The sequence below is a fragment of the Mastomys coucha genome, unplaced genomic scaffold, assembly GCF_008632895.1.
Source record: "Mastomys coucha isolate ucsf_1 unplaced genomic scaffold, UCSF_Mcou_1 pScaffold14, whole genome shotgun sequence".
NCBI lineage: Eukaryota > Metazoa > Chordata > Mammalia > Rodentia > Muridae > Mastomys > Mastomys coucha.
In genome coordinates, this window is record NW_022196896.1 from 12,499,868 (window position 1) to 12,513,706 (window position 13,839).

Below are 13,839 nucleotides of genomic sequence, written 5' to 3' on the forward strand. Positions count from 1 at the left end.
CAACAAACTTCTTTCTCGTGGGCTGGTTCCACTCCCTGTTAGCAACTTTCCTCAGCAGATAGCTCACAGCTCTGGCATCTCAAACATCTTGGAGTCTCCAAGGAAACTTCAATGTTACAGCTTCTTGTTTCAATGTCTGGGACCCACACATGATCTTCTGGGCTCCTCCTCCAAAGAGCTGGCATCACTTCTACAGTTCTGCCCTCTGTAGCACTCTAAACTCAGGTTGATGCGCTCCACTGCTGCGGCTGGTCTTCGTGATTATCCCAGGGTACTGCCATATCCACTACACTGGGGTCTTCAGCTGTAACTAGGCATCACTAATAGCCTCTCATAGGCTCTCTTCATGGTGCCAAGCCTCAAATCCTTCACCTCACCCCTTCAATCTTGGGCTATCAACTGCAACTAAGACTGCACCTTCACCATTGGCTTTCCATGGCCTCTCACAGTACCAAGCTTCAGCTGTTCTTCATGAGCCCTTCATGTCTTCAAATTCAGAACCACCTGGGTGACTCACACATTACCAAGTCCAGCTTCACCACGAGGTTTAACCTTGGCTATCTCTGAAACACAGTTAACTCTGTGCTTTCAGAAAACACTTTCTAGAAATTTTCACTGATAATTTCTTAGCTCCACTTGACTATAAAGTCAGAGATACAAGGCCAAAGCTGCCAAATTTCTGAGGCTTGTTGGGGCTGAAACATAGCTCACCTTGTTCTATTATATCATCACCAGCTTTCTGTTTTCTAACTCCTTCACTTCTGTCTGTCCTGGAACTTGCTCTGTAGATTGACCTTGAACTCAGAGATATGCATGGCTCTGCCTCCTGGGATTAAAGGCATGCACCACCAAGCCTGGATTTAAGCTTTTCTTCATCTAGAACTTACTCTGTACCAGGCTAGCCTTGAACTTGGGGATCTGCTTGCCTTTGCCTACAGGAATTAAAGGCTTGTACTATCACACCTGGACCTAAATTTAGCTGGTTGAGATCTTGCCCCAAGGTTACCACTCCCTTAATTCAATTCAATATCTTTGAACACAGGATTCAGCTCCATTTCACTTCCTGGTGCAACTTTAATATTTGAACAATATATTTTATATTTTTCCTTTCTTGTCTTGCTATGCTTGTTTAAAGTGCTCTTCATGAGACTTAACCAGAGAACAGAATCTATGATGAGACTTCCTTTGTCAATGCAATTAATCTGAGTCTCTTTACTTTAGCCTCAGGCAGACTCATCAGACAAAAAAATAACCACACTCTTCCCCAAAATACCACAAAACAGTCTTTAGGCCACATATTGAAATTCTCCTTTGAAGAGAAACTTGAAGCAATTGCACCTGCAAAATCAGGAACTAGACAAGGCTGCCCACTTTCTTCATACCTATTCAATATAGAATCCAAAATCCTAACCATAGCAATTAGAAAACAAAAGGAGGTCAAAGGGATACAAATTAGAAAGGAAGAAGTCAAAATATCACTATTTGCTGATGATATGATAGTATACTTAAGTGACCCCAAAAATTCCACCAGTGAACTCCTAAACCTGATAAACAACTTCAGCAAAGTGGCTGGATGTAAAATTAACTCAAAAAAAAAATCAGTAGCCTTCCTCTACAGAAAAGATAAACAGGCTGAGAAAGAAATTAGAGAAGTGATACTCTTCACAATAGTCACAAATAATATAAATTACCTTGGTGTGACACTAACTAAGCAAGTGAAAGATCTGTATGACAAGAACTTCAAGTCCCTGAAGAAAGAAGTTCAAGATCTCAGAAGATGGAAAGATCTCCCATGCTCATGGATTTGTAGGATTAATATAGTAAAAATGGCCATCTTGCTGAAAGCAATCTATAGATTCAATGCAATCCTCATTAAAATTCCAACTTAATTATTTATAGAGTTACAAAGAGCAATTTGCAAATTCATCTGGAATAACCAAAACCCCAGGATAGCACAAACTATTTTCAACAATAAAAGAACTTCTGGGGAAATCACCATCCCTGACTTCAAATTGTATTACAGAGCTATAGTGATAAAAACTGTATCATATTCGTACAGAGACATGTAGGTAGATCAATGGAATAGAATTGAAGACCCAGAAATGAACTCACAGAACTATGGTCACTTGATCTTTGACAAAGGAGATAAAACCATCCAGTGGAAAAAAGACAGCATTTTCAACAAATGGTACTGGTTCAACTAGAAGTCAGCTTGTAGAAGAATGCAAATTGATCCATTCTTATCTCCTTGTACAAAGCTCAAGTCCAAGTGGATCCAGGACCTTCACTTTAAACCAGGTACACTGAAACTAATAGAAGAGAAAGAGGGGAAGAGCCTCAAACACATGGGCACAGGGGAAATTTTCCTGAACAGAACACCAATGGCTTATGCTCAAAGTTCAACGATCAACAAATGGGACCTCATAAAATTGCAAAGCTTCTGTTAGGCAAAGAACACTGTCAATAGGACAAAAAAATAACCTATGGATTGGGAAAAGATCTCTACCAATCCTACATCCGATAGAGGGCTAATATCCAATATATACAAAGAACTCAAGAAGTTAGACTCCAGAGAATCAAATAACTCTATTAAAAGTGGAGTATAAAACTAAACAAAGAATTTTCAACTGAGGAATATCAAATGGCTAAGAAGCACCTAAAGAAATGTTCAACATCTTTAGTCATCAGGGAAATGCAAATCAAAACAACCCTGAGATTTCACATCACACCAGTCAGAATGGCTAAAATCACAAACTCAGGTGACAGCAGATGCTGGCACGGATGTAGAGAAAGGGGAATCCCACTGTTGGTGGGATTGCAAGCTGGCACAACCCCTCTGGAAATCAGTTTGGTGCTTCCTCAGAAAATTGGACATAGTACTACTTGAGGACCCAGCTATACCACTCCTGGGCATATACCCAGAAGATGCTCCAACATGTAACAAGGGCACATGCTCCATTATGTGGAGCCTTATTTTTAATAACCAGAAACTGGAAACAACACAGATGTCCTTCAACAGAGGAATGGATACAGAAAATGTAGTACATTTACACAATAGAGTACTACTCAGCTATTAAAAACAATGACTTTATGATGTTCTTAGACAAATGGATGAAACTAGAAAATATCATCCTGAGTGAGGTAACCCATTCACAAAAGAACACATCTAGTATTCACTCACTGATAAATGGATATTAGCCCCAATGCTCAGAATGCCCAAGATACAATTCACAGACTATATGAAGCTCAAAAGAAAAAATACCAAAATGTGGATGCTTCAGTCCTTCTTAGAAGGGGAAACAAAATACTCACGGGAGGTAGAGGGTGGGAACACAGTGTTTCATTGTTGTCTGTAATGTGTTTTTATGTCAAAAGATGATTTCTAAATGATTCTAAGAATGTATAATAAATCCTGTACACATTGTAGCTAAAGACGTCATCAACTGTCCACAGACTATCTACATGCCAACATTAGCAAGGTGTGAATAAAACCACAGACAGCTATCATAAAATCTTATAAAGAATGGAGCATCAACTCCCCCATTCCATACAAGTTCATTCTTCAAAAGAATCTCCTACCCTTTAGAAAACAGCTGCTTAGTGTTTGCTCCTCTGTAATAAAGTTCCTCTGTAATATCAAATATTGGTCAAAAGTGAAATACTGCCCCCTCACTCAAAAGCACTAAAAATGGTGGGTGAGAAGATGCTTGATTTTAAAGAGCTCTCTGTGTAAGCATACAGGCTTGAATTCAGAGCCCAAAGCTTATCTTGAAACTTAGGCATGATGATCAAGCTGCCTGGGAGGTGAAGCCAGGAGGATCCTCAGCGGCTTGCTGGCCAGTAAACCCACTTGATATGAGGCTGGCCTACCTTACTGAGAGACCCTGCTTCAAAGGATAAGGTGGAAAGCCAAGCTTTATGATGGGATTCTCTAAGTTTTAATCAAAGCTAGGCACTTTAGAAGACAAATGAATTCATCTACTGGACGTGTTATATAGATTAATATATACATAGGGAAGAAGTAAAATATTCTTTACAAAGTACAGCCAGGCTTCTGATTTCCACACTGATTAAAATGGGAAAGTGGTGTGTGTAAATAAACAATGGCATCAGTTATCTTGTCTAAGAAGTACAATGCAATTGCTTTCCCCCATTTCATTCCCAGCAATGGTCATTCCTTTGTCTGAGTAAATAATGATGGTAATAATAATAATAATAATAATAATAATAATAATAATAATAGGCTCTAGAACACATGAACTCTACTCCACGGTGTTTGCAATATCCAAATAGATAGATTCCTTTTGGAAAAACAGAAACAAAAACAAAACAAATCCTCAAAACTGATGCAGTTGTGTGGATCAAGTTTCTCTAAAACTGACTTCATTCTTGGCTCAAGTAAAAGCCCCATTCACTGTTCAAAGTGGATTAGTCACGGTTTGTAAGAGTCCAACAAAAGAAATGTGTCTCATCCGCTTAGCAAGGGCAGAAGATCATTGGATGGTTGCTGGACAGAAACAGGAACCTTGCAAAAGGAAGGCTTTAATTGGGCTTCATAGGCGTTTATAATGCCGCTTCCTGCAGGCCGCGCCCAGCTGAGGGCGGAGACCTCGGCAGTCGCGTTTCTGTTCGCGATTTTCCCTGACGCAGGTCTCTTGGCCCTCGGCGCGGCCCGTCCCCAGGTGCCTGCGGCCTGCTGAAGGCTGACGTGTCTGCCGTTTCCCTGTGTCGGGGCGAGCGGAGTAGTGATGGCGGACGCCTGGGAGGAGATCCGGCGGCTGGCGGCTGACTTCCAGCGGGCGCAGTTTGCAGAGTCCACGCAAAGGTGCTGGTTCCCTGCGGTGTGGCGCCGGCCTAGGCCCGGGACACTGCCCCGTTCCCGCACTGCCTGCTGGGTCTCGGTGGGACCCCAGAGCCCGTGGGCTGCAGCTGTCGGTAGAGCCGCTCGCTGCCCGGCCTAGAGCGAGCTTGCAAAGACCCCAGGGCAGTGCGCAGCAAGTAATCTGCCCCTCCTCTAAATCCTTTTTACCTGCGGCCACAGATCTAAGCCAGACCCACATGCCATCTGTCATTTTTAGAGACTCCCGGACACCGACTTTTCTACACTCCAGGAACCTTTGGGGGAGTGGCCGAATAACCCTGACTGTGCGTCTGTGATTACAGATCGCGTATATAAAGGGAATAGACTTAAACGAGTTCTTGTAGTATTTTATTTCTCCTGGACCTAAAAACACTAGTCCGTTGATGCTGTTCTATAACATTGAGAGTTACCGACATACGTAGACTCTCACAACAAACACCAAACAACAACAAAACCCAAGAAAACAAAATCTAGTGCAAGATAACTGGGTAGCTAACAGTAGTAACTATAGTTTTGCTAAGTCAAATGTCCTGTATGTACACCAGCTGTACCAGTAATGCCAACGTACTGATTTTTAAGAGAAGTTTGTTTTCAACTGAAAATTTTGATACTTGAAGGCAGGACTAGGAGAGAACATCTTTAGAATCATAATACAGTGACACGTGTGTGAATTAAGTCAATAATTCAAGGAAGTGTAAACTTGCTCACTCTCGAGTTTTCTTTTTAAATTACTCAGCCAATATCATTATACTAATAACATTTTGTAATGTAGAAGTTACTCAAAATTTTGCTTTCAAACACTTCTTTGGGGAACATACCAAGTATACTCTTAAACTTCTGGCTTCTCACAGGTTGTCAGAGCGGAACTGCATTGAGATTGTGAATAAACTGATCTCTCAGAAACAGCTGGAAGTAGTCCATACACTTGACGGCAAGGACTATATCACTCCAGCCCAAATCAGTAAAGAAATGAAAGATGAACTGCATGTCCGAGGCGGTGAGTAATCCTGAGTATTATGCTTATTTGTCTTTACTGGATATTTGAAGGAAATACATTAGAATCAAAAGTAAATGTAAGTACATGGAGGTTTGTAGGGCATTCTCCTCAATGGCTCCCTTTTCTTGCCTCTTTGTGTTGGGTTTCAGACCCAGGGCACATACTAAGCAAATACTACCTACCCTTCCCAACTGATAACTTCATAATCAGCCTTCATAGGATCATGCAGTCAACCTTCCTATGTTCATGTGAACAGAATTGTACAGGTTCATGCAAACATGATCTTAACTATTGCCAGTTAACAGGTACCATGTTTTTGTTGTATTGAATTAAATGTATTATAGATGTAGGGGGTATATGTGTGGTGTGTGTAAATTTACTTCATGACCCAGGGGTGAATACCTCGCTGCCAGTGATCAGGTACTTAATTATAAAGGAGAAAGAGAGATTTCATAAGATTTTAAGATCTCAAATATTAAAGCTGCATTACTAATTAAAAAAAAAACTTTGTAAATTGATGTACTGTGGCCTGAGGTCCATCATATTATGAAGTGCAGTTAGCACCATCAAACATAAAATATTTTTTTGCTTTATATTTTTGAAATTTGAACAATGTATTGAGGAGATTGAGCAATTTGATTTAAACAGAAACAAATTGTCATTGGATACCACTTGGGTGTGGCTGTGGTGTTTTGTTTCTTTCTGCAGTAGTGCTAATAAAGTGTGAGCTGTCCTTTGTGATAGGTACCAGATTCTCTCTTGCTGCTAGACACTCTTTTCAGTTTCATGTAATGGGGAAATCACCTTAACTTAGCTGCAGGTGTTTCCTCTGGTCATTGTAGCTAAACTGACTTGAATTCCTCCCATAGATTTCTCCACATTGTGTTCATAATTGGTCTGATGTGATAAAAACGGCTTTGAAAGCAGTGTTGCCTGTGGCTTTAACCATGAAGATTGATCAGCTAGTAATCTGTATCGAAGTCCATCAGTTATTGAGGTCCTATGCCCTTTGTAGAAGGACTTACAGTGATCAACACTGTCAGAATTGAAGTGTTTGTACTTCCATGTAATTTAAATTCCTTTCTTTTGTTCAAAGGTCGAGTAAACATTGTCGACTTACAACAGGTAAATTTATAAAAATTTTGCTTTGATTTCTTAAAGCTTTCTTAATTTATAAATACTGTGGATTTATTGAGTTCCTTTCTACATGTCTTAGTTAGGGTTTCCATTGTTGTGAAGAGACACCGTGACCAAGGCAACTCTTATAAGAGACAACATTTAATTGGGGCTGGCTTACACGATCAGAGGTTCAGTTCATGTCTTAGTCAGGGTTTCTGTTCCTGCACAAACATCATGACCATGAAGCAAGTTGGGGAGGAAAGGGTTTATTCAGCTTACACTTCCACATGGCTGTTGATCACCAGAGGAAGTCAGAACTGGAACTCAAGCAGGTCAGGAAGCAGGAGATGAAGCAGAGGCCATGGAGAGATGTTCCTTGCTGGCTTGCTTCTCCTGGCATACTCAGCCTGCTCTCTTATAGAACCTAAGACTTCCAGCCCAGGGATGGCACCACCCACAACTGGGCAATTGAGAAAATGCCCCACAGCTGGATCTCATGGAGGCACTTCCCCAACTGAAACTCCCTTCTCTGTGATAACTCCAGCCTGTGTCAAGTTGACACACAAACCCAGCCAGTACAGTCCATTATCAGCATTGTGGGAAACATGACACTATTCAGGCAGGCATGGTGCTGGAGGAGCTGAGAGTTCTACATCTTTGTTCTGAAGGCAAAAAGGAGAAGACTGGCATCCTCAGACAGCTAGGAGGAAGCTTTTTTCCCACCCCTACAGTGACACACTTCTTCTAACACATACACGCGCGCGCACACACACACACACATACATGTATGTTATATAACATATACATACATACACACTGTATACATATATACAGGCATACACACATACACGCGCGCACACACACACACACACACACACACACACACACAGATTGTTTTACTCTGTGGCCCTGTCTCGCCTTGCCTCGAACTGGCTTTATAGACCACACTGGCCTTGAACTTGTAGTTGTTCTTCTGCATGTTGGCATTATAAGTGTTTGCCATGATAGTCAGCTACCAATATTTTAAAGTAATTTCAAATTTATCTAAGAATGATATATGAAGGATATATAAATAATATATATATAATATATAAAAGTGTCATTTTTAATTTTAATGTATAATCTAAAATTTTAAAACTAGTGGAAACTTCTTGTAATTTCTGTTTAATTCTAGGTTATTAATGTGGACCTGACTCATATTGAAAATAGAGTCAGTGACATTATTAAATCAGAGAAGCATGTGCAAATAGTACTGGGACAACTGATAGATGAGTAAGTATAATTCTTTGAGGCACTTTCTTTCCTTCTTTCAAATGCTTTAGGCCAGGCATGGCCAGCTAGGCTTTGTGTTTAGAGCTCATATAATGGAGACATTAAGTATAAAAACCATTCTATTTTAAAAGTAAGTGCTAATTATGGGAAATATATATTCATATATAATATAAATTTTTATCTTTTCCCTATTAAAGCAATATCAAATTTTAACTTATTTATTCTGAGTTAACTGAACTCAAAAGAAAATATGTTCTAAAAATGATGTGAAATGGCTATAAAATTTCTGTTGGCAAAAGAAAAGAACTGCCATTTGCTTGACCTTACATTTAATTATATCTATGAGCAAAAAACAAGGTTTAGAATCTGAGCAACGAGTGATGCTCATTCCCATCAATTACTTTGGGGCCTACGATACCCCAGCAGAAAAGCAGAAAAGAGGAGATACAGAAGGGACACATGTTTAATTTAAAAACAAAAACAAAAAACTTTTGTTTTCTTTTTTTTTCCTTTTTTTCTTTTTCTTATTTTTCAATATTAGGAACTATCTGGATCGATTATCAGAAGAGGTGAATGATAAATTGCAAGAAAGTGGTCAAGTAACTGTCTCAGAACTGTGTAAAACCTATGACCTTCCTGGGGATTTTCTGACACAGGTACTATTTTTCCTTAATAATATAAAGAATTTTAAAGAATCTGAGTGGGGTCAGGACCAGGTGGTTTTATATAAGGTCCAAGTGGGTATAACTCAGAGTCATGTAGTTTGGGAGTATAACCTATTAGATGGCTCTGAAGAGACTGTTCAAAATGATTACAATTATCCCAAGCCCCGGGCTACCACATTCCTAAGAGTAAGATAAGTTCCAAGACTGTCTTGTTGCTGTAGAAGTTCAAGTACCACAAGTTTGTAGATTTGCTCAATATTTATGATATCTGCTATTTGTAACCTAGCCAGGATAGTTTGTTATCTCACAGTAATAGATATCCATGTGGTACAGTGGGAAACCCATAGGCTTTAGATTTGAATTTTGTCAGCATGACTTCTTAGTTACCTGACATTAAGAAAGGTGTTGTTTCATCTGTATGCTATTTCCAGTGCTCTGTCTTTTGAGAAGGAATAGCCATGTCCCTTGCATAAGCATCAATGGGTACCTAATGAAATGTTAGCCCAAGGGCAGCACTCTAGAAACAGTTTGTTTTTAAGTTACTGAAATAAGAAAACAGCCAAATCTCATTCTAACTACTGTCTCAGCTACTATACTATTACTGTGAATAGACACTATGACCAAAGCAACTCTTAGAAAAGAAAAGCATTTAATTGGGGACTTACTTACAGTTTCAGAGAATTAGTCCATTGTCATCGTGGCAGCAGACATGCAGACAGGTGTAGGACTGATTATCTACGGGTAGGCAGTCAAAGAGGGAAAAACATTGGCTTCACTTGGGCTTTTGAAATCTCAAAATAGTAGTTAGAATAAGATTTGGCTGTTTTCTTATTTCAGTAAATGAAAAACCTCTAGGCACACTCCTCCTCCAACAAATCCACACCTCCTAATCCTTCCCAAACAGTTCCTTTAATTGGGAACCAATCATTCACACACAGGAGCCTGTGGGGGCTGTACTCATCCAAACAACCACAACTGTCTTTCACCTTAAAAGGAAATCTAACTTTAGAAAGTTACCAAACCATAATTACATGAGACCAATGTGTAGTATAGATTTATTCACTCACCTATATTCGTAGAATAAGCTTTCCTAGTGATATTCAAAACACAATTTAGAAAATATAAATGTCTAACAAAACTTTATTTTAGAGATCTAAGTCCTATTTTACCTGAATAACTATAAATCATAGAAAGTCAGGCTTAAAACATACAAGGATTTTACCAAATGGTTTCTTCTGTAACTGTGTTTCTAGATACTTAGGAGTTTCCAGTTCTATTTTCTGAATATCATAAATGTGTCCCTCAAAGCTTATTACATTTTTATTTTTGTAAATCTATCAAACCAACTTGAATACATCTGCTTTAAGTCAGGGAAGTTGAGTATGAAATATGTCCAGACACAGGACTTGTTCAGATGCCGTGTAGAAGAAAGAAATACTATCTCAAATTTGAAAGCTGGTTAAGAAACAGATAATCTGCTGGTTTAAATCAGGAAAAAGTCTTGATACTCTTAAAGAATATCATTTTTCAGGACTTACGGTTCTCTTAGTTGCAAAATCATGGAGTAACCTTTATTCCTATAGTATCCAAAGGTCCAAAAAGACCAGTCAATCATTTTTATTATCCTTTAGAAATAAATATTGTAAGCAGGGGTTATTATTGTGGTTAAACTTTTATCAATTAACTAATAATAATCAGTAACAATTATTATTATAGCTAATCTTTTAATAATTTGGTATGTCTCCTGACTGCTGAAGCTTTCTAGATATTAATTCATCACTTTAGTTTAGTTATCATGTAATTTGTTCAATTGAAATTTCTGTCACAGTACATAGCATGAATTGAGTAGGATTGTTCAAATGCATATTTTAATTTTGTTATTTCAGATTAATAACAATTGACCTCTTCTTCCCAGGCATTAACTCAGCGACTTGGTCGGATTATCAATGGCCATCTTGACCTTGATAACAGAGGTGTGATTTTCACTGAGGCCTTTGTAGCTCGCCATAAAGCACGCATCCGTGGACTCTTCAGTGCTATTACCCGGTAAACATGTTTCCAAGTATATATAGAAACCTACACATTTATTTGACACGATTTGCATTTTTTCCTAGCAGTTGTATCTTTTTGAAGTAGAATTTCTTTGAGCATTCCAGTTATTAAGCAGGTAGAAGGAGAACGTCTATGAAATGGAACTATGAAGCCTCCAGAGTTCCAAACTTCAACCTGTCTCCACGCATTACCCTTCTCTCCCTGCTCCAACAACTTTTGTCCTGTTTGGAAAGCAATTTAAAATCTGATGCTGACAGCACTACATACAGCTCAACCTGAGGTCATGAAAAGACTGTGCAGTTATTAAAGTAGAAGTTTGGGTCCATTGTTAAATTACACAGGAGCCATGTGATGTGGGGCAGTTAAGTCAGTAGCTTAACTTACTTGGAGTTTAGATGGCACTGTTTTTAGGATCCCTTTACTAAGAGTCCTCACTGTTAAGGAGTAGCAGTGTTACAGTAGACAAGGAACTAAGTCTGTAGCCTATTAGATTTATTTAAATATAGAATTCAGAAAGCCTACATTCTAAATTATCTCCTCACCTTTGCATCAGATTCTGTCGAGTGGCTTTGTGTTCTGTCAGAGTTTGAGATGTCCGGATTTTCTTTTGAAGCAACTCTCTAGATGTCATATTCCATTCCCTCTAATGTCTGTGCATTTTCTTAGGCCAATGTCTACATTCACTGTTCATATTCTTTCCCTCTGTCCCTTCTCAAGCCACTAGTCTGGTTTCTACTACTTAACAGTGTCAGTATCACTAATCTGATAGCTATTGTCTGTCCTTGTACTTGTCTTTACATCAGCGTTTAACAGCACTACAAGGAAGTTGTAGTCATTTAGCAACAGGATGCATTTATTGAATACTGAACACATACCGGGCAAAAGGAAAACTGAAAGGTTTGGAGAGGAAGCTTATAACCTGCTAGAACAATTTTTTTCTTTTTTATTCTTTTTTGTTGTTGTTGTTGTTCGTTTTTTTGTTTTTTGTTTTTTGTTTTTCATTTTTTGTTTTTCAAGTCAGGGTTTCTCTGTATAGCCCTGGCTGTCCTAGAACTCACTCTGTAGACTAGGCTGGCCTCGAACTCAGAAATCTGCCTGCCTCTGCCTCCCAAGTGCTGGGATTAAAGGCATGTACTACCATTGCCCGGCTTCTTTTTTATTCTTAAATAATTTGGAATTTATAGATTAGAGAGTTTTTTTAATGATCAGTATCAAAGTTGCTTAACTTTTACCACAAATAATTTTGTCCATGTTTCCTACAAAAAGAGCATTACCCTGTACAATATAATACAGAACTCATAGTCAGCAAATTATCATTGATGCATATACCCATCTAGTCTTTGGATGCATTTTGACATGCAGAAGACTTCAGCACTGCCCTTTCCAGCTGTTTCTGGTTCAGTTCATAATCATGTATTTCATTGAATTATTACAAGGTTTTTTTTACCTTTAGTCTAGAACACTTGTTTAGTTTTTCTCTGACTTTCCTAATATCAATATTTTAAAGGTCACAGATCAAGTATTCTTTAAAATGTTAACTTCTCTTGTCTGCTGTGTGTCTGATGGTGCATGTGAGTGTCAATATTTACATTGGGCATTATTGGCAGGAACACATAGAAAGGACACTTTATTCTTCAAATTAAATCTTAATAGATGATACACGATTAGATTGTTTTCAATTACTGATGAATATGTTATATTTACTTAACAGGTATATCTGATAAAATTCTTGTAAAGCTGCTTGGTTTTCTTTGTAAAAACAAAACAAAACAAAAAAACTCCACAAAAACAAGTAGTCGTGTGCAAGGGTGAACTCTTAGGACCATGTATCCCTTTCCTCCTCAGACTTACAGTTTGTTTGTTTGTTTTTATCACTGGGGACTTAGTGTTCCCTAAATTTGTTATTTGGCTTTAGGTTGTTACAAATTACATTTTCAGATCACCACTGATTTGACTAGAAGGTGGTCCTCAGGCTGGCTTTGACCTTCTGGCATGACCCCGTCGTTCCTCTGTGGTGTACTTTTTTACAGACAAGACAAAATGTTTAGGTTCAGTTCATAGTTCCTTGTCTAGCCATTTCTCCAAGGCTAGCTGATTCTTCTTTTGGAGCACCTCTGGGTACTTAAATGCTTCTCACACTATTTGATTCTCACTGTTCCTTGGCCCTTTGGGTAAAGAGGACAGGACACACTGACACAAATATGTGCATGTAATTGTAAACATATATAGCAAAACCATGTTTTCAAATTGATAGCTCCAATTCAAATAAATACTCAGCTTCACTTCATTCTTACTTTCTTTTTCTTTCTTGTTTTCATTTCCTGTATTTGTAATTCTCTTCTCCAACTATGGGAGACTGAGCATTTATTACCTGTAACATGTTTATTTGTCTCATTAACTCACATTATGTACCTGACTTGTTGCTGCTATAGTTTCCTCCATGTACTCTCTCCTCCTTGACTTCTGACCATTCATATCCAGTCTCCCTTCAAACACAGGGAAGTGCTGGTCTCTAGGGGGTGCAGAACTGGGAAACTGATTGATAGCGATCCAAGGACACAGGTTTGATACCTTTGTGACCCTCAAGTTTCTCATTTAGTCAAAAACTAAAAATACTTAACTGTTAATATATTTGCCCTTTATATTTTGCTGATTACGGTAGTGTAAATTTTGTCACGATCAGCAGTTTTGCTTTGTTTTCTCTCATAGTAGCCCTGAGCTACTGTGTAGAGATACTGTCAGACTACAGAGTAAAGCTAATTCTGAACTGAAAGGATATTGCTGAGACCGCTGTCTTCCAGATAGAGCGTTCAGTTCACTGTACGTGTATAACAGCTGGGAACTAAGCAGCGTTCAGTTCACTGTACGTGTAT

General features: G+C 38.6%; 1 protein-coding gene across 2 annotated transcripts in view; it reads left to right on the top strand.

Moving 5' to 3' along the window:
- The first annotated feature begins 4,631 nt into the window (after positions 1-4,631).
- Ufl1 (UFM1 specific ligase 1) overlaps positions 4,632-13,839 on the top strand; it is a 33,366-nt gene continuing 24,158 nt past the window's right edge. For both annotated transcript variants that reach the window (XM_031366478.1, XM_031366477.1), the window contains exons 1-6: positions 4,632-4,825; positions 5,713-5,858; positions 6,955-6,983; positions 8,152-8,249; positions 8,791-8,905; positions 10,830-10,960. In XM_031366478.1, the coding sequence (XP_031222338.1) occupies positions 4,749-4,825; positions 5,713-5,858; positions 6,955-6,983; positions 8,152-8,249; positions 8,791-8,905; positions 10,830-10,960 (596 nt within the window). In that variant the 5' untranslated portion in view covers positions 4,632-4,748. The remainder of the gene's footprint in view (positions 4,826-5,712; positions 5,859-6,954; positions 6,984-8,151; positions 8,250-8,790; positions 8,906-10,829; positions 10,961-13,839) is intronic.